Consider the following 19,739-nt stretch of genomic DNA (forward strand, 5'->3'; position numbering starts at 1 on the left):
TCCAACACCTACTTAGGCAAGGCACTAATGCAAACCAAAATTCTACTTGCACCTGACATACGCAAAGAATAGGTACTAAATCAAGGCTTACTGAAATCACTACTCACTGCTGTACTCTGATGTGTGTTAATGATGAAATGGGAGTCTCGAGGTAAAGAAAGATGTATGTACTGTGGAAAGGAAATCACTTTCAGCTGTCTTTCTTTCTTGCTCATAAAGGAGAGTTCAAGATGTGTGTGTTCAGGGGCAGTGTCAGGATGATACACATACAGAAATGAGTGGTTTAAAGCTAAGAGGCAACAATAACTTTTTTAAAAAAAAAGTTTGAGGAAGAGGGTGATATAATGTACTTTTGACAAGGAAAATGCAAGCTAATGTTCTGTAATCATACTGCCAGGCTATCCAGTATCCCAGAAGATACCAGATGATCCAGTAAACCCAGAGAAAACAATTCTTAAGAAGAGAAGCCATAAGGGGCAGCTAGGTGGCGTAGTGGATAAAGCACCGGCCCTGGACTCAGGAGTACCTGGGTTCAAATCCGGTCTCAGACACTTAATAATTACCTAGCTGTGTGGCCTTGGGCAAGCCACTTAACCCTGTTTGCCTTGCAAAAGACTAAAAAAAAAAGAGAGAGACAGAGAGAGAGAGAGAGAGAGAGAGAAGCCATGAGGAAGCTTACCTGCTTGGTTTTTCTGTTTAGCAACTCCTGACGAAGGGAAACATGAACCTCTAACTTCAGAGTATCAACATAAAGGACGACAGCTTTGGTTCTTTGCCCAGCATCCACTATTTTTCCTGCAGGACCCAGAATGAACAAAAGAATTCATTCCCACCCTAGGACAGAAGAAAAATTCCTTGCTTCCTAGTACCCTATCCGTTGGCAACCCCTCAATCTGGAGGATAGGTAAATGCTCCAAGAAGGGATCTGTCCCTAGGGCCTAGATACAGCCCAGTACTAAAGGCCAGTCCCTAACTTACACAGGCAGAGGCCAGTATCACATTGCCCTTGGCAAACTCCTATTTAGGCAAACCAAACATGTAAAAACTCACTTTCCCAATTATTATAAACCAGGAATTATTTCATCTTGCAAAGGGGTTCACCAAAGGATTATTTTATGTAAATTGTACACTGTCCTAGTGTATTTAAAATAATTCTCTTTTAAAGGATTTGATTTGCATGTAGTGACAGTGATTTTGGAGCATAGGATATGCCCAAAGCAGTTTCCTAATGAATAATGACATTATGAATTAATTGTGTAAACTGAAGTATACCCAAATTAGGTCCCCAGAGCCAAATTGGTCACTATAAGAAAAGGGAGTATAGAAAAGTGGATGACTTTTAACAGAGACCAAGAGAGGAAGAAAAACTTCAATGGATGGAAGTTTTTTGTACTCACCTCCTTGGTGATATCTACTGGCTTTCATCACCAGGCTAGGCAGGGAGCCATTGCTGAATATCAGCGAGCCATCACTTGACATGTCCTGCACCACCAAATCCACGAGCAGCCCTGGGGTCATCTCAGCCAGTGTTTGAGTCAGCACAGAATCTGAGCAGAATTAAGAGACAAATCAAAATCTAGTGGGGCAAGGTACACCACATCCCCCACCTTGGGCAGCATTAAATAGAGTGAGGGCAAGAAAAATCTCCTGAGTGGGTGAATGATCACACTCTTTTCTGGCTTACTGTCAGGGAAAGAATGGTGCAGTACAGGGGTTTAATCCCTGCTGGCAATGGACAGATCCCAATCATAACTGAACAAATCCTCAAAAATTCCAGAAGGTATAGATATAATTTTTCCCTTACAGCTTGGAAACTACCCTTCATGCATCCCCATTCCACCTTCCTTTAAATATTCATGGGACATAGAGAGAATGAATGCAGATGAAGAGGCCCCCTCTTCAACAGTCACTGTGAGCCCACACATACCCCAGCTGCTCAAGAGACTTCGAACACCTTGCAACTCCTCCAAGCACTGGCTTAGGAGGGTAAGAGAGCTAACAGCCGTGTCCTCCTGACTGACATCCGACAGGCGCAGAGAGAGTAGCATCCGCTGCTTCTCCTCATCCACGTTGGTCACCTTTGCAACCACTGTCTGCCCCTCAACAAAGTGGTCACTGACTGTGGTCACAAACTTGTCGCTCAATGCCTAGAGAGAGCAGAAAAGTCTCTGTTAGCATCACCTCAGATGAGCAGAACTTGGAGGCAAAGCTGTACAGGCCTCTTCAGCTCTAAAATTACTTAACTTCACAACTCTGATCAATGCAGGTAATAACCATGACTTTATAAAGACTAATGGAGCTACCTCCAAATGAAAGTAGGAGATGGTGGGCTACATACAGATTCAGAACAGAGTGTACATATTCAAATATGGCCAAAGTACTGATGGCTTTTGCTTGAATAGGCTTACTGACCTATTATTTGTTATGGGGGGGGGGGGGAGTAGAGAGACAATAAGAACTGTCATTTTTTTAAAAGGACATCAAACAAAATAAAAATTTTAAAGTGACTGAATGCTACTTAAAATATCTTCTTAACAAGGGAACTAAAAATTAATCACATTAAACTCCTATCAAGATGCTGGCAGTAAGGACAAGCAGGTTCTCCCTCCATTACCCATTCCATTTCTTCTCCATTAGGCTCATGTACATTATCCTGTCCCTCTCTCCTATCACAGGGTGTCTCCGAGCATCAGGCATGGCATCTAGGTCTAGCCTCTTAATTGCTCAGTCTTCAGGGAATGCAAATAGATGTTAATGTAGAACATTAGAAAGGCAGATCTCTTTTATGGGGTAGCCCCTAGAATACCACAGAATGAACCTGAAGATCAAAGACAAATGACTTTTTTTTAAGGGCAAGCTGTGTTATTTGACTTTTCCATTAGAGCATGCAAAGAAGGGCTTTCACCATATTGTCTGTTTGCTTGTTTAAAACAAAAGATGACAAAGGAGAATGAAATGATGTAATCATTTCAAGCTAAACTAGTAATTTGACACCTCCAGAATTCCTAGATACTAGGAAACCTGGTCCTGACCACTGACCTTTTTTAGGGAAAGTTATTCTCCATGTCAAGGACTGTGATATCACTACTCTAAGAGGACCTCCTGCCAAGGTCTATGACCCCTTGTCTATAATTGATAACCCTCTGGAAAGTTACTCAAGCTCAGAGTATTTAAGTGATATGTCCAAGGTCACACAGTCAGCATGTGTCAGGGGCAGAATTTGAACAAGAGTCTTTGTGATGCTAGATCTAGTAGTGTATAACCACTGAATCCTCTCTTTTGGACTCTTCTAGAACAATTCACATTGAGTTATCATCATGTTACACCTGTCTTTGCCCATGAGGTAGGCAGCAATCCACACTACACAATATTGTGACATAACACAACTACCTACTCACAGTAAACTTCCTGGAAATGTAGAACAAAGACAGCTACTTTTACTTGGGGAAGTTCAGTTCACCATGGAGCCATTTTTCCTTTTTTTCCCCAAACTCCTGCCTGACCTGGTATTTCATTCTTCAAAGGGCTTTTTAGATGGGAAGAATCCCAGGGGCCAGAAGCAAACTTACTGATTTGGGAGCCAATCCACTGAGACCTGATGGAAACTGGACAAAGACACCATAGGCCCTGATACTTTTCACAAAACCAGTAAGCAGCATCCCAGGCTGCAATTCAGAAAAGTTCTTGGGGTCCTGGTCATTCTCCACAGCAGCGATCAAAGCTGGCTTTCTGCACAAGACCTGAGGTCACCACATCAAGGAAAATACCAGGAAGGACAAAAGAAGCCAACTCTTCTAATGTCCTCACCATCCCCTCCCTTCTACTGCCTCCCCATCAGAATCCACATCATTGGCATATGAGTAGCCCAACAAAAATCAAACACCTCTTTAAAAAGGCTGCTGGAATTGTCACAAGAAGTTCCCTTACCACTTTCAACCTAATGCACTCCATCCTACTGGTCCCCCTAAATTCTTCCCTACACTAAACAACTGTCTTAGTCCTGTTTATTTTATGCTGATAATCAGACATCATACTGTAAAAGAAAGGACAGATGTGCCAATGATAAAAATCAGGACCAAAGCTAAGAAAATTTTCCGGAACCTACAACTGACTGAAGAACAATTTATCACACACACAAAGACACACCCACACCCAAACACCCCTCTTCACTTATGTCCCAAAGACACTCAAACTTCCCCAATACTCTCTCTCTCTCTCCCCATCTCTCTCTCACACACACACACACACACACACACACACACACACACACCCCTCTTCACATATGTCCCAAAGACACTCAAATGCCCCCAACAGTCTCCATCCAATGCCTTCAACTAATTTGGCTCAGTCTAAAACAATCATTTGGGCCTTTCCCATCAGACTCAAGAGTCCCACAGAGACAGGGTTATGGATTTTTTTTAAACCTGACTTTTGTCAGGTACTATGCACATTCATAGTTGTACTAGTGGAATCCCAGAACTTTGATCTGATCAATGGTTTTCCTACCTATGAGGCCCAGGGTCCTTCCCCGCTCCCTGGCCCCAAAGACAACAGGAAAGGATACAATGTGATCATCACTGTGGCTCAAACACAAGACCTTGTGTAGGATGTCACCTGCCTGGAGCCAGGAGCAAAGCAACTGACTGTTGGTGACATTGTCTGACAGGTGTGTTGTGGGAAGCAAGGCATGGATGTTGTCGGGTAGGATAGAAACCTCCAATCCCTTCTCAGTCTTCTTCTTCACCTTCACATCTACTAACTAATAAGAATGGAAGAAAGGAAAAAAAATGAACACTTCTTGAGCAAAGAATAATCATGGCCCTGAGTTGAGATAATTCAGAAAATCAAAGAGGAACATACCCTTTGCCCTAACAATACCATTACTAGATCTGTATTCCAGTAAGATAAAAGAAAAAGGAATATGTACCAAAAAAAGAGTATATGTACAAAACTATTCATAGTAGCTCTCTTTGTGGTGGCAAAAAAAATTGGAAATGGGGGGGGGTATCCATGAATTGAGGTTTGTCTGCAAGTTATGGCATGATTATGATGGAATATTACTGTTCTATAAGAAATGATGTGGAGGGGCAGCTAGGTGGCACAGTGGATAGAGCACCAGCCCTGGAGTCAGGAAGACCCGAGTTCAAATTTGGCCTCAGACACTTACCTAGCTGTGTGGCCTTGGGCAAGCCACTTAACCCCATTTGCCTTGCAAAAAAAAAAAAAACCTTAAAAAAAAAAGAAATGATGTGGTTGAAGAAAAACACATGGCCAGGTGTATATGAATTAAAGTGAAGTGAAAACAGGGAGATCATTGTGCATAGTAACAGCAATGTTGCAACAATGATCAACTACAAAAGACTTGGCTATTCCGTGTAAGACAATGATCCAAGAAAATTCTAAAGGACTCATGATGAAAAATTGTTATTTCTAGAGAGATAAAAATAATGAACTCTGTACAAAAACTTAAGTAAAACTTTATTTTTTTTTGCTTTAGAAAAATATGATTGGGGTAGCTAGGTGGCATAGTGGATAAAGCACTGGCCTTGGAGTCAGGAGTACCTGGGTTCAAATCTGGTCTCAGACACTTAAAAAAAAATTACCTAGCTGTGTGGCCTTGGGCAAGCCACTTAACCCCATTTGCCTTGCAAAAACCTAAAAAAAAAAAAAAATATATACGATCACTATGGAAATTTGTTTAACATGATTTCACATGGATAACTGATATATTGCTTGCCTTCTCAAGGAGAAATAGAGACAAGAAGAGAACATAAAAAAATAATGAATTTGGGAAGGGGAAAAAAACCCACCATCTAGAACCTCAACAGATGCCCACTAGAAAGAATCAAACTCTCTTTAGCTGTCCAACCCTACTCTCCCTACTTTCTTCTATGAAGTTCATGGTGAAATTACAGGATATATAAGCCAACATAGTTTCAGAGCCAGTTAAAGAGGGAAAAAAGGAGAAAATTTTTACCAAATCTCAATGGTAGAAGGGGTTTTATAAAATTTGGAACTCAAAAATATTTTGAAAACTGAAATGTTGAAAACTGTCTCTGTGTAATTGGAAAAAAATTAAATACTATTAAATAAAAAAACAAACTAAATTCAAACCCTTTCCCAATGCATGAATTCTTTTCTACATCATACAAAACATAGCCTTTCAGCCTTTAGATCAAAGAATCACATAACTTTAAAGATAAAAGAGACCTCTGAAATCATCTAGAGTCCAATTCCCTTATTTGTAAGGGTTAATGACACAGTTAGTGCCAAATCTAGGTCTAGAACATACATTTGATAATTGCCAGCCAGTGGTCATTCCATGTGGCTTCATCTAAACAACTCTGATGGCTCATTCAGTCATAAGTTATTCCTTATAACTGAGGCCAAAATCTGACTCCCTAACACTTCTACCCAGTGTTCCTAGTTCATGCCTCATGCCAAAGAAGTAGTTTTCCCCAAGATAGTCAAAAAACATCAAGACAATCTTTCTCTTCTTCAGGTTAAATATTAAGTGTTTTTAATTAAGATCTGTACAGGATATAAAATGCTAGGACAAAAACAAAGCCAGAATGTACTAAGGTCTAGTCAGATATGTTTCTAGGAGAACAGGATAGATTTGGTGATTTTACAAAGTTTCTGGTATAAAAACCCCTGGCCTGAAAATCAGAAAATGCAGATTTGGACCTGCTTTTAGCACTAAGTAGTCTTAGTGATAAGTCTTTTTCCATCTGTATCCCTCAGTTTTCTCTGCCACAGTAAACAAAGTAAGATGAGCTCCAAAATCCAAGTACCTGTCCAGTCTTGATTGTAGATTTCTTCTTACTTTGGACTGGGTCTTTCATCTCTCTGTCACTGGACAGCCTGAAGGACAAGAGCATCCTTTCCTGTTCTGGCTCACTTTTCAACACTGTGACCTTCATTACCTGGGAAGAGACCAGCAAATGGGGCATGTGCCTGCAAAAGAGGGCAGGTTTCTTCCATTGAAGACCATGCAGATTTAGTTTCCAAGGTTACTCCTTGAGAACCCTCAAGATCTCAGATCAGATGGAGTAGAGAATGGAGAACTGTCACATGACAGCCAGACAGTTAATGGTTAAGAAATAGAGTAATGGATCAGCAGATTAGAATAGGTTCCAAAGAAATAGTAGTAAATGACTACAGCAATCTACTGTTTGTCAAACCCAAAGACATTAGCTTCTGAGATAAGAACTCATTATTTGACAAAAACTTTTTAGAAAACTAGGAAATAGTATGGCAAAAACCAGGCATAGACCCATTATCTCACACCCTATACCAAAATAAGATCAAAATGATTCAAGATTTAGATGCAAAGTGCCATAGATCAATTAATAGATTAAGAAATACTCTGTCAGATCTGTAGAAAGGGGAGAAATTAATGATCAAGCAAGAAATAGAAGACATTACATATTACATTGACTATATTAAATTAAAGGTTTTGCACTAATAAAAGCAATACTGACAAAATTAGAAGGAAAACAGAAAGCTAGGAAACAATTTTCACAGCTAGGGATTCTGATAAAGGTCTCATTTCTAAAATATAAAAAGAATTTATAAGGTCATAAATCCCCAATTGATAAATGGGGACAAAAGAAGAAATTAAAGTTATATATAATCATTAAAATGCTCCAAATCATTATTGATTAGAGAAATGCAAATTAAAACTATGAGGTATCACCTCACACCTATCAGATTGGCTAAGATGACAAAAAGGGAAAATGAACAATGTTGGAGAGGTTATGGGAGGACTGGGACATTAATGCACTGTTGGTAGAGTTCTGAACTAATTCAACCATTCTGGAGAGGAATATGGAACAATGCCCAAAGAGCAATAAAAACTGATCATACCCTTTGACTATCCAGAAGAAATTATAAAAAATGGGAAAAGTCCCACTTGTTCCAAAATATTCATAGCAGCTCTTTTAGAAGTGGCAAAGAATTGGAAATTGAGGGGATGCCCTTCAATTGGGGAATGGCTGAACAAGTTTTGGTATATGAATGCTATGGAATATTATTGCTCTATAAGAAACCATGAATGTCCGGCCTCAGACACTTAATAATTACCAAGCTGTGTGGCCTTGGGCAAGCCACTTAACTCCACTGCCTTGAAAAAAAAAATCTAATGAAAATTAAAATTAAAATTAAAAAAATAAATTTTAAAATTAAAAAAAAAAAGAAACCAAAAATGGTTGTACTCTAGAGAAGTACAGAACAAATTACAGGAACTGATGTTGAGTGAAGGGAACAGAAACAAGAGAACATTGTACACATTAACAGCAACACTCTGAGTTGAACAAGCTTAATGGATGCAGCTCCTCTCAGCAGTTCACCTAGGAGACTTTCTATGGACAATACTATCCCTATTCAGAGGAAGAAAAATAAAACAAAACAAAAACCCTTCGGGGCAACTAGGTGGCACAGTGGATAGAGTATGGGCCCTAGAGTAAGGAGGACCTGAGTTCAATTCCAGCTTCAGACACTTAATAATTACCTAGCTATGTGGACTTGGGCAAGCCACTTAACCCCATTGCCTTGCAAAAACTTAAAAAAAAAACACACAAAAAAAAAAAACAAACAACCTTTAGAACCTGAATGAACACTAACTACATTGACTTTTTAAAATTTTCTCTTATGTATTTCTTTCCTATCTCATGGTTTTCTTTCTTTTCCCTTAATCCTAATTCCTCATACTAATTCCTCATGACTAATCCAAAACACATATTAATGTGTACAATATTCACCAGATTGTTTGCCACTGTGGGGAGGAGGAGGGAGGGTGGAAGGAAGGAAATTATATAACTTAAAAATATGCATATGCATGTGGATGAATATTGAAAAACTTTCATAACAATTGGAAATATAAAATATCAATTGAAAAAAATAATAATAAATTAAAAAAGACAGCCACTCAGATAGGAGCGGCTAGATGGCGCAGTGGATAAAGCGCCAGCCTTGGGAGTCAGGAGTACCTGGGTTCAAATCTGGTCTCAGACACTTAATAATTACCTAGCTGTGTGGCCTTGGGCAAGCCACTTAACCCCATTGCCTTGAAAAAAAAAAAACCTAAAAAAAAAAAAGACAGTCACACAGGAAAGGATAAAATTTAACATGATCTAGCCTGCTCTCACTAGTGTTACAACAATCAACTTGATAATGGTGAGCTACAGACAGAAAAGATAGTAATCATTATTTCTTGTGCCCAGTGTCACCATAGCAAAGCCTTGGTCTTCATTTGCCAACTAGCAATCCTGAGGGTGGGAGCTGACATCTGCCTCAGCACTAGGTTCTTCCTGGATCCTCTACTACTTGATTCAAAGTCATGGAACTCCAGCTCTGGCTCTTCCACCAAATATAAAGACAGTACCTCTTCTACCCTGGGTCACAGAATGATCTACATCAATGGCAGGACATGACAGCCACTAAGTTCCCACCACTGCCATCTAGATATCTAGTTGAATAACCACTACTCCCTTATCCATTAGTGGACCCAGGAGTGTCAGCCTCCTCCACAACTCAATCATTTAGACACTGGATTTCATCCCACAATCTAACATTGTATATATGAAAAATACCTACCCTATTCTGGCTTCACTAAACCACCTGAGAAAAGTAATACTACCTCAACCTCTATAAGTCATTAGTGATCACTCACCATTAGAAGCTTATCTGGGAAAAGGGCTATAGACAATAGGCCCAAATGGGAGTCCTTCATATGCAGAGTACTTTTTGTGTGTTCATAATTCTCTGACATCTTCAGACAGGGTAAAAGAACTAGTGCTAAGCCTATCAGGACCCCATGGACCCAAGCACTAGGTAGTTACCAACTCAGATGCCCAACTGAATCTCCATGCTGGCTCAACTTTTTAATTTCTTGATGTTGGTGAAAAAAACAGATGCCCACCAAAGCAAAAATCTTTTTTCCTGCAACTTTTTTCCCCCTCATCTCCATCCTCCTTAGCCAGCCCCTTAGCCTAAGTCTTTAGTCTCCTTTTACTTCTTTGTGTTATGCCCCTCTGTAAGTCCTATTCTATTATTGATAAATTTTCCTTCACCTTAGTTCTATTATTCTTTCCATCTCCTTACACTCATAGAAAACCTCTTTTTCAAAGAAAAATAAAACTTCCGAAGTTATACACCAAACAGAATGGGCATTAGCATATACAACAGAACAAAGAAAACTGTACATGAAATGGTAGGTCTCTATCATATATTGCTTGCTCTCATTTTAAAATATATAATAAGATCAATGTGCAGCTTTTCAAAACTCTGGTCTACTATCTGTATTTTTTTTCCATTAAATGAAAAATCTCAATGCCCCCCTTTTTTTCTTCTTTTGGCTACCCTATCCTTATCTCCACTTGCCTAGAATTTCTAACTACTCACCTATTCCATCCCCAATATCAGGGAAATAAAAAGAAAAAAAAAAGAATAAAAAAAAAACTGCTTCTCGAAAATATGTACCTTATTCTGCATCTTAAAATCTGATTTCCTCCTTTATTTACTTTCAGGTCAAGTGTTTTATTAAACACCTATTATCTGTGAGGCACTGTAAAGGATTATTTCATTTGATCCTCACAGCAAGACCCTGCATCCCTATGGGTACCCTCAGAGATTCCTAACAGTTGGAAACACTTCTCACTACTTCTAGATCCTTCCAAGCTCAACCCTTCCAGAAACATCTTTCTTTATGCGAAGGCAATCCTCATCTAATCCCCTCTTTAGGCTAGAGCTACAGAAGGAGCTAACAGCTACTGACAGAGAAAATTGAGCTCTGGTCAAAAAGGTTGACAGGAAGCTTACCTGTCCTACATAGAAGACTTCCTCTGGGGCTGAGATGGGCTGGGCACCCAGCTCCTTCTGAGGTACCAATCCCCTAATGTCATTGTAGAACTTGACAATACAACCAAAATCTTTGATGCAGCTGATGAAACCATGTGTTTGTAACTCAGGCTTGGCTTCCTTGTAGCTGGTGAGAGCTGGTAGGCTGGATTCCACCAGGGTCTTTTTCAAGGTCATTAGCAGTTTCTTATTCTCTGGGTCACAAATCAGAACCTGGAAAAATCAGTGGTTAGCCATCAGCAAAAGGAGGGCCCTGATAGTTTGGTGAAGACCACAGAGAATTGGTCCCATCTTTCCTGAGCCCAGCTAGTCCCCTAGAGAACAGACGTGTCAACCTGCAGCATAGAGGATGTGGGGAGGGGGACCCTTCCCATTGGTTACTGTGCTCACTGGTGATGTGGGTTGCACTGTATTCATGGTTGGACACCTCTGCCTTAGAGCCTATATGCACTCTTCCAAGAGAGGGATTCTTAACCCCACTACCTACTGGATGAAAATCCACGAAGTACCTGTTTCTACTCAAAACTCACTTCTTCCAAGGAGCCATCCCAAACCAGTAAGACTTGTTGCTAAACATATTTATTCTGCCTTGTATTGTAGCTATTTTTGTGTCTAACATCCAGCAGAGAGCTAAAATTTTCAATGCAAGGCTTTATCTGCCACTGGTTGCCTGGGCCCTGCCAATACCCTCTGCCCACCCTGGCTCAACAAATCTCACCCGACACTTGACTTCATCTTGGACACGATACTTTTTCTGAGGATTCCGGATCTGGACATCAGCCAAGTGCAAGGTAGGCACAAGGCCTCTGATTCGCTCAGTCACCTTCACAATCATCCCATAGGATCTTAGTGCAAACACTTTACCCTGAGGGAATACAAAAAAGAGTCACCATGAAGACTCCAAATAGGTCTTCCCTTTCCCTATTACCACCAAGAAGGATGTCATATCCTGAAGAGGTCATATGTGATAAAGTTTTAATCCTGATTCCTCAATTAATTCAAACTCCAATCACCCTGCACATAGCATATAACTTAGTCATCTGCACTGTTTCTTTTCACACCACCCTTCCCCCTGCCCCCCCACACACATGGCAACTTGTAGGCTGTAAGCTCCCTTGAAGATAAAGATCATGTCTACTCTCAAGAGTAAAGGAAAGCATGACAGGTCAATGTGAGCTGTCCACAAGTATGAATACCCACTTCTAACTGACACTTCTACTCCCCATCTCAATTAACAAGCTTTAATATAATTAACTAAGAGACTGCTCTCACCCAGTCTAACACTCATACTTAAATCAGATTTTTTTTAGGATATGATCTGTCCCTCTGACTTTAGCCACACAGACATGATAAAAGCTAAGCATGACACTGATGAGAGGCAACTCTAAGGAGAATGACCATGTAGTAGTTTGGACTGGGGGAACCTAAGTATGGGAACAGCTGCTTCTGTTGGTGGAGGGCCTCACCTTGACTATCTGTCCTGGCTGAAGATCATGATATCTCAGGAATGGAGCTTCAATGATGTTCCTGGGACAAACAGGAAAAAACAGAATCAAACAGTGGCAGAGACTGATATGGCCTATACCAACAAGAAAGAAAACTCATATCACATGTTTTATAAGGAAAGTGACATTCATGACTGTCTCTTGATAAGGTACATGTTGCATTCTTGTGTACCCATGTGTTCTCTCATATGCATGGGCACATGCACAGATACACAGACACACACACACAGACACGCACTCATTCTCTCTCTCTCTCTCTCTCTCTCTCTCTCTCTCTCTCTCACTCACTCACTTACTTTTTCAGAGATAACAATGCCAGATCATCCATTGGGCTGAAATCAATAACTCGACATTTGTGCATATTTCCAGGCTTGAACTTCTCTGGATTAAAGGACTTCTCGGTCTGGGAGAGGTGCATGATCTATATATAAAGTACAGTTCTTAGAGGAGACTGAGAGATACCCAGCTGATCCAGAAATCCATGGAAGATGAATTTCAAAGAGTTACAGGGAAACATGGAACATTCATAGGAAACCATCAAATGAGTTTAGTCTGTCTGCAATCCTCCTCTGACAATTAAACGGCACATGGGTGACAATAGATTGTGAAGAGAGAACACTGGGATGGTTGGTTGGACTAGGCTGAAACCAGTCCAAGGCTGTTTAGGCCTCAACACTAACAGACAGATGACAATTAGGAATTATGAGCAGCTTTACAAGATTCCAGCCCAATATGTTCTGAGAAGGAATTCCCAGCATGTGCCTCTGGTAAAGACAGTAAGTCAGTCAAGAGAGAATGCAAACTGAAATATGAGGACGTCGTTAAACATGTGCTTAGGCAGAAAACAACAGAATTCTTAGAAGAAGCTAATGAACAGGACATACTGCCCTCCAGATCAGGACTATGTATGGCTCTGGACTATTTCACTCCTAAGAGGATGAAAGGTATGATACCCAGATGTAGAATAAAAAGCACAGAAACCTCCCATACCTATCCTGTATATCTCTGTTCTTTCTATACTTTACAATCAGGACAACCAAACCAGATTGGGGTAATGAACTATTTTAGATGGACTCTGATTTTCCCTATGTCATGCTTGCCAGCAAAGTGCTCTCTTAAAAAAAACAAAGATGAATGGCACAGGGGCTCAAGGTTACACGGGTAGCAAATGCTAGTCTGTGCAGAACCACATACAATTAATAATTTCCTAAAAACACTAGACCAGACTACCTCATTCAGTAGTGAATTCTCCATCACAGGAAGCTATTCAAGTAAAGGTAAAAATGGGGTTTTTAAAAAGTGGCTTTATGCTTCAGGAAGGTGCTGGGGTAGATAACTTTTAAAACCCTTCTGGGACCCACCCAAGTGGGTGGGTGCAGCAGAAGTGCAGCAGCTTCCTAGATAACATGTTAGATGAATACACAGCAAATAAGAATAAGTTTTTTTTAAAGTATATTCATGTGGAAACTCAAGTAAATTCATTCAATCAAGGCAAACTAATGCTACTTTAGAAAAATAGTAGATTCAAGAATCAACAATTAGCATTCTCTGCGGCTTTCCTGAAGTAGAGCAAGACAATTCCACCCAGATGTGAGAGGAAGCAGCCAAGAGCCCAAATGTCCTCCACCTTTCTAGTGACAATGGATCAGGCCTGGCCTCCTTACCCTGGCATAAGCCAAAGACCCATCCTTCAGCCTAAAGGTGGCACCAGCCTTTGCATAGAAGCCCTGGACAGGCACATCATCCAACACGGCTCCAATGAGATGGTGGCTGAGATGAGTAATGGGGCGGCCAGCTTGCAGGAGGGAAGAGTGCAACGTTAGTCGGACACACTTGGTACGTGGATGAACTGAGAGGATACAGGCCCTCACCTGCAGGATCAAGGAAAAAAGTGCATTAAACAAGAACCTTCCAAACCCAGACCTTCCAAAGATCTAAACTCTCAATATTCCTATTTGTAACACAAATATATCAACTCCCTGGACAATCCCCTATGCAGTTACTCTGCTCTCATGGCCTTGATCTATCTGTCCACATCAGTGCTCCAAGATGTCAGGAAGCACAATGGATTAAACTGCTGTCCCTGTGTAATAAGATATTTAATCAGGGCCTTGAGAAGGTAACTGGCATTAATATCTACAGTCTTAAGAAAAACCAATCACACTAGTAACTGCATATGTATAAAAATAATGATGTTGATTCTCCGGTCACTGCTTAATCTGTGCTGAAGGCTCAGATAATTACAGAAGTAGCATATTCAGGACCCAAGGCCTCTAGCTAGGAAGAACAATTAATGTATTCATCAATTAGGGCTCCTTCTAGTGCACTCCATAAACTATAAAACATACTATAAATGTGAGCTATTACTAGAATTGGCAACAACAGTGTTATGTTAAAACATTAAATTTGGCCTTGAGACAACTGTCATAAAAATGAGAAAAGATTCAGGAGACCTGGCTTCCTGTTAAAATGCTTAGAAGTTTAGATATAAATCAAACCTCCAAAATTTCTGAGTTCAAATAAATCACTCAATGATAAAAGAGTACATACAATTGAGGCAGGCAGGTAGGTAGGTAGGTAGAGATCTCAGGACTTGGAATGAAGAAGACTTGAGTTTAAATCCTACCTCAAACACACACTAGCTGTGTGACCTTGGGCAAGGCAATTAATCTCACCTATTCTCGGTTTCCTCAATGAGGACAATAATGGTTTTTGCCTCTCACATTGTTACTGTGAGGATCAAATGATACAAAATATGTAAAATACAATATAAATACAAATACAAATATAAATATAAATAGTAACAGTTCTTCCTTTTTAAAAATTCACCAGGATAAAGACAAGAAAAGAAAAATAACAGATCATATAGAAAGTCATAAGATCAAATCAGATTTTTTTCTACCTATCCCTACTTAGTTCATTACTCCTAAGAAGTTGACTTATTGCAAGGAAGCTCTGGCCTTGAAAGCTCCTGGTATTTATGAAATAACCACCTCATCCTAGCAGAGGAATAAAAAAGGCAGAAGGCAGCTGGGAACAGAGTCTGGCAATTCTTACCATTTGGGTTTGGTAGTAATGTCCTGTTTTTTTAGAATCCAAATGCATAAAGTCAACCAGTCCAGTGAAAGAAGAGAGGAAACTCAGGGTGAGACCATGAGGGGATACCTAGAAAGAGAAGGAATTGCAAGTTTAAAGAGACATCTCCTACACATGTTATCTCATAAATCAATCAGTCAAAGTGACAAAAGACAACAAGAGTCAATTTTGGAGGAGTTATAGGGAAATAAGCACACCAGTATTTAGTCAGCAGAGGTAAGAAGCAGTCCAATCATTCCAGAAAACACCTTAAATTTGTGCAAGAAAAGTCACTAACAAGTTCATACTCTCTAATCCAACAATCCCACAAAAAGCTCTCATAAAAAAAAAATTCACAGCAATACTTTGTGGTAGCAAAAAAAATTATTTAAAAAAATTCATCAATTTGGGAATGGATAAAATTCTTTATAAATTTAAGGGAATAATAGTAATATATTTTATAATGAACATCAGAAATTCAGGACATTATGAGAAGATTTATATGAAACTGATAAAGAGCAAAGGCAATAGAACCAAAAAAATATTCACAAAGATTGCAATAGTTTAAACAGGAATGAATTTGGAATACCACCAAACTCAGATGAATACAATGCCTCAATTTGGGTCCTAGAGAAAAGTAGTAAAAATATAGCTCTCTCCTTTCTCAATAGAGGGAAGAGATTACAGGTGCATAACACTAGTGTCAAACTTAATTTTACTTTTTTACAAAGAATTATTCATTAGGGAGTGGGAAACACAGGAAAATGATTCTAAAGCAAATAAATATAAGCTCTTAACAAGAGGGGGAGAAGAACACCTTCCAGAGGAGGCCAATCCCTCCTCTAAAAAGGAGCTTTTAAATTTTTTGTCAGCCATCAATCACTTGGAAAGTCCAAAGAAACCCCTCCTCAGATAAAATATTTAAGAAGAGAAAAGAAACCAATACTTCAGAAAAGTCTAGAGGCATGAACTGATGCTGAGTCAAATGAGCAGAACCAGAATATTGTAAACATTAACAGCAACATTGTATGATGATCAACCATAATGAACTTAGCTTCTCTAAGTAGTTCAATAATCCAGAAAAATTCTAAAAGACATATGATGTAAAATGCTATCCACATTCAGAGAAAAAACTAAGGAGCATGAATACAGACCCAAAGCCTGCTATTTTCACTTTTTAAAATTTTCTTTGTTTTTTCTTTTTCTCATGGTTTTTTCCCCCTTTAGTTCTGATTCTTCTCTCACAACATGACTAAAATGGAAATATTAAATATGATTGTACATATTTAACCTGTATCAGATTACTTACTGGTATGGGGAGAGGAGAAGAAAAATATAAAACTCAAAAGCTTACAAAGAGATAAATACTGATATACAACCTATATCAGACTGCTTGCTGCCACAGCAAGGGGTGAGGGGAGAGCAGTAAAAAATATGGAACTCAAAAGTTCAAAACAGATGAATGTTGAAAAGTATCTTTGCATGTAATTGAAAAAAATGAAATAAAATAGCATTCAAAAAAAAAGAAACCAATTATACTGAAATAAAGTTATCAAAGTATTTTTACAAACACCACCACCAAGTTCTCAGATTACACGTTAAGAATCATGCTCTAGGGCAGCTAGGTGGCGCAGTGGATAGAGCACCAGCCCTGGAGTCAGGAGTACCTGAGTTCAAATCCGGCCTCAGACACTTAATAATTACCTAGCTGCATGGCCTTGGGAAAGCTACTTAACCCCATTTACCTTGCAAAATCTAAAAGAAAAAAATAAAAGAAAAAAAGAATCATACTCTAAGATCTGAGCATTCACTCTCTGACAAACTGATAGCAAAGTTCCCTCTTCAGTGTTTTGTACACTTAGAGCTAAAAATTCCTTAAAAGTCATCAAGTCCAATCCTCTCAAAGAAAAGCAAATAGAGGCCCACAGATGAAATGACTTGCCCGTCCTAGGCTGCCTGGAAGAAGTACAGGGGCAACACCCAATTACTAGTTCTTTATTTGGACTCTTAAGTTCTACCCATTATCAGGATCCCATGGAGAAAATGCTCATGGAGGCCCTTGTTTAGATGAGGAAGATTCAGTCCCACTTAAAGAGAATTCCCAGGCTAATGAGGGAATTAAAGTAAGTGCTTAGGAACAGTAATGCTCAACCATGAAAGTGAACTGTCTAGGACTAATAACCTGATCATATGGGGACTAGATCGGTTTTGCTTAGTTGGTATACCATGGCTTACCTTTTGCACCTGAGCTTTAACCACCAGGCCTGGTAATAGGTTATCCAGTGTCCAGTTTTGCTCCTCCACAGCAATGGCTGTAGAAACCTCTGATTGTATTGTGGACAGATGGACACTGCTCCCATTGCCTTTTACTTCTTCAATGAGGCAGTTCAGATACTGACCCACATGCAGTTTGGTACCTGGAAAGTGAAGAGTAATTCTCAAAAAGGAGAATCTTCCCTATGACAAGGGTCTGTTTGGTAAGGTCCAAGTTAGCCCCTGAAGAAGTTGTTCCCAGGATTCAGTTACTACTAGGAGCAAGTTGATTTCCAATGAACCAATCAATGAATTAAGTAGCGTTTATTAAGGGCATTCTACGTATCAGATACAGTGTGGGCTAGAAGCTGCCTTTAAAAATCCCATATTCACAATGGATTTCATTCATATCTTATAATTCCCTAGGGCTGAGCTTAGGATAAAAATTGCCTCATGAGAATAAGGCCAAAGGCTGAAGTCTCACCCAAGTTTTCTCATAGGAGACATCTCAACAGGAGCATGACAATTGTTTAAACCTTTTCCATACCCACCTTTGCATTCTCCAAAGCCCAGCTCAAATGCTATCTCACCTGTAAAACCTTTCCTCAATTCTCCCAGTCACAAAGAACTTTCTTTCCTCTCCCCACTACCTCCCATGGCACCAAATCCTTCTCCTTGTGTTCTTATCATATTCCATTCTATCCTATGGCTATTGTGCAGTACAGGCCTTTAACATTCCCTTCATCCTCCAGCCTCTCAAATGTTCTGCATATGTAGGAGAAATTTCAACCCTAGGATGGTGCTTTCCCATAGTATGTAGTGAATAAATGGCTGATGACTGGATACATCAAGAAAAATGAAGGAGAATCCACATTCCAGTTAACCTGGCTAAGACCCTACTAAAACACCTTTCTATCCATTCAGTAAAACAAGCAGTCTTCACCCACCCTTCTCAATTTGCTTCAGTCATGAAATCAGCTAACAGCAGAATCACAACAATGAGGTCCTGACAACCCTTTTAAAGAAGATCTTTAAAAATAGAGCTAAATACACACTTGCTGCACCCCCTTTTCCCATTCCCTGGTCTCCCCCTTACCTTTGTTCTTCTGTTTGATGTACTCCTGATCTTTGTGCCAAGGAAGGAAGGCTTTGGTCCCTCCCACACCAATATCCACTAGGTAGCCATGATCTTCCACACTGTGTACAGTGCCCGTGAGCAGCTATGGAGAAGGGAAGCACATGAGTGAACAAGCTGGCAGTTGCCGCCCCTCCCTACCTCTGCCCAGTCTCTATGCCTTTATTTTAGCCACCTTCATGCAGGGCATAGGGAATGGGTTTTTTGCTTCCAGTCTCAAATCACATACCATGCCAGGCTTCAGGGACCCAGGGCTGAGCACTCTGTTGATATCCTTGGGGTCCAGGGACAGCTTGATGCTCTTCTTCTCTGGAGTAGATTTGAGGCTGCTGACAACACAGCGTACCAGCATTCCTGGCTGAAATAACTTGGACAAGGGAGCCAGGTCCTGCTCAATGAAGACAAGAGATTAAGAAACACATTCTCCTGAACCAAGTCAGGAAACCCTGGATCCTACCTTTCTCTCATGTGTTCAAAATCGCCTGTAAGTTAGAAGGGAAGTCAATATAAAAGCCACTTGCTATCCATCTTGAAAGAAAACTGACTGAGGATTGAGTGGCTGGGATCTGCCAAAACAATGAATCTGTACTATATTCCTCAAGATTATCACTAAATGAGCAAACAGAGATGTCACAGATGAGTTACATTAGCTGCGCCCCCCCCAGACCAGGCTTCACTAAGAGGACAATGCTTATTCAACAGCTAAGTTTCAAATAAAAACAAACTATCCACCAATATGTGAAAGAGCTTGCCAAATAACTAATAAATGCAATAAACTCAATTCTAAAATTTCTTCTCATATTCATCAGATTGGCTAATATTGGAAGGGTTACAGGAAAAATGGGTGGGGACTGTGCTTTTGCCCTTCTCTGTATTCCCAGAGAGTAGTATGTAGTACGGCACGTAGAAAG

The 19,739-nt window shown here is 39.9% G+C and overlaps 1 protein-coding gene across 1 annotated transcript in view; it reads right to left on the reverse strand.

The window, feature by feature from the left end:
- Window positions 1-19,739, reverse strand: part of PDCD11 (programmed cell death 11) — a 47,860-nt gene that overhangs the window by 22,772 nt on the left and 5,349 nt on the right. The window contains exons 5-19 of the mRNA XM_074233794.1: window positions 19,058-19,216; window positions 18,790-18,913; window positions 17,676-17,857; window positions 15,423-15,530; window positions 14,030-14,236; window positions 12,662-12,786; window positions 12,327-12,387; window positions 11,579-11,725; window positions 10,822-11,073; window positions 6,795-6,926; window positions 4,565-4,759; window positions 3,570-3,740; window positions 1,928-2,147; window positions 1,398-1,547; window positions 680-795 (exon numbers count right to left, since the gene is read on the reverse strand). Coding sequence (XP_074089895.1) covers window positions 680-795; window positions 1,398-1,547; window positions 1,928-2,147; window positions 3,570-3,740; window positions 4,565-4,759; window positions 6,795-6,926; window positions 10,822-11,073; window positions 11,579-11,725; window positions 12,327-12,387; window positions 12,662-12,786; window positions 14,030-14,236; window positions 15,423-15,530; window positions 17,676-17,857; window positions 18,790-18,913; window positions 19,058-19,216 — 2,349 coding nt within the window. The remainder of the gene's footprint in view (window positions 1-679; window positions 796-1,397; window positions 1,548-1,927; window positions 2,148-3,569; window positions 3,741-4,564; window positions 4,760-6,794; window positions 6,927-10,821; window positions 11,074-11,578; window positions 11,726-12,326; window positions 12,388-12,661; window positions 12,787-14,029; window positions 14,237-15,422; window positions 15,531-17,675; window positions 17,858-18,789; window positions 18,914-19,057; window positions 19,217-19,739) is intronic.

This window comes from Macrotis lagotis, chromosome 4 (assembly GCF_037893015.1).
Source record: "Macrotis lagotis isolate mMagLag1 chromosome 4, bilby.v1.9.chrom.fasta, whole genome shotgun sequence".
NCBI classification, from domain to species: domain Eukaryota; kingdom Metazoa; phylum Chordata; class Mammalia; order Peramelemorphia; family Peramelidae; genus Macrotis; species Macrotis lagotis.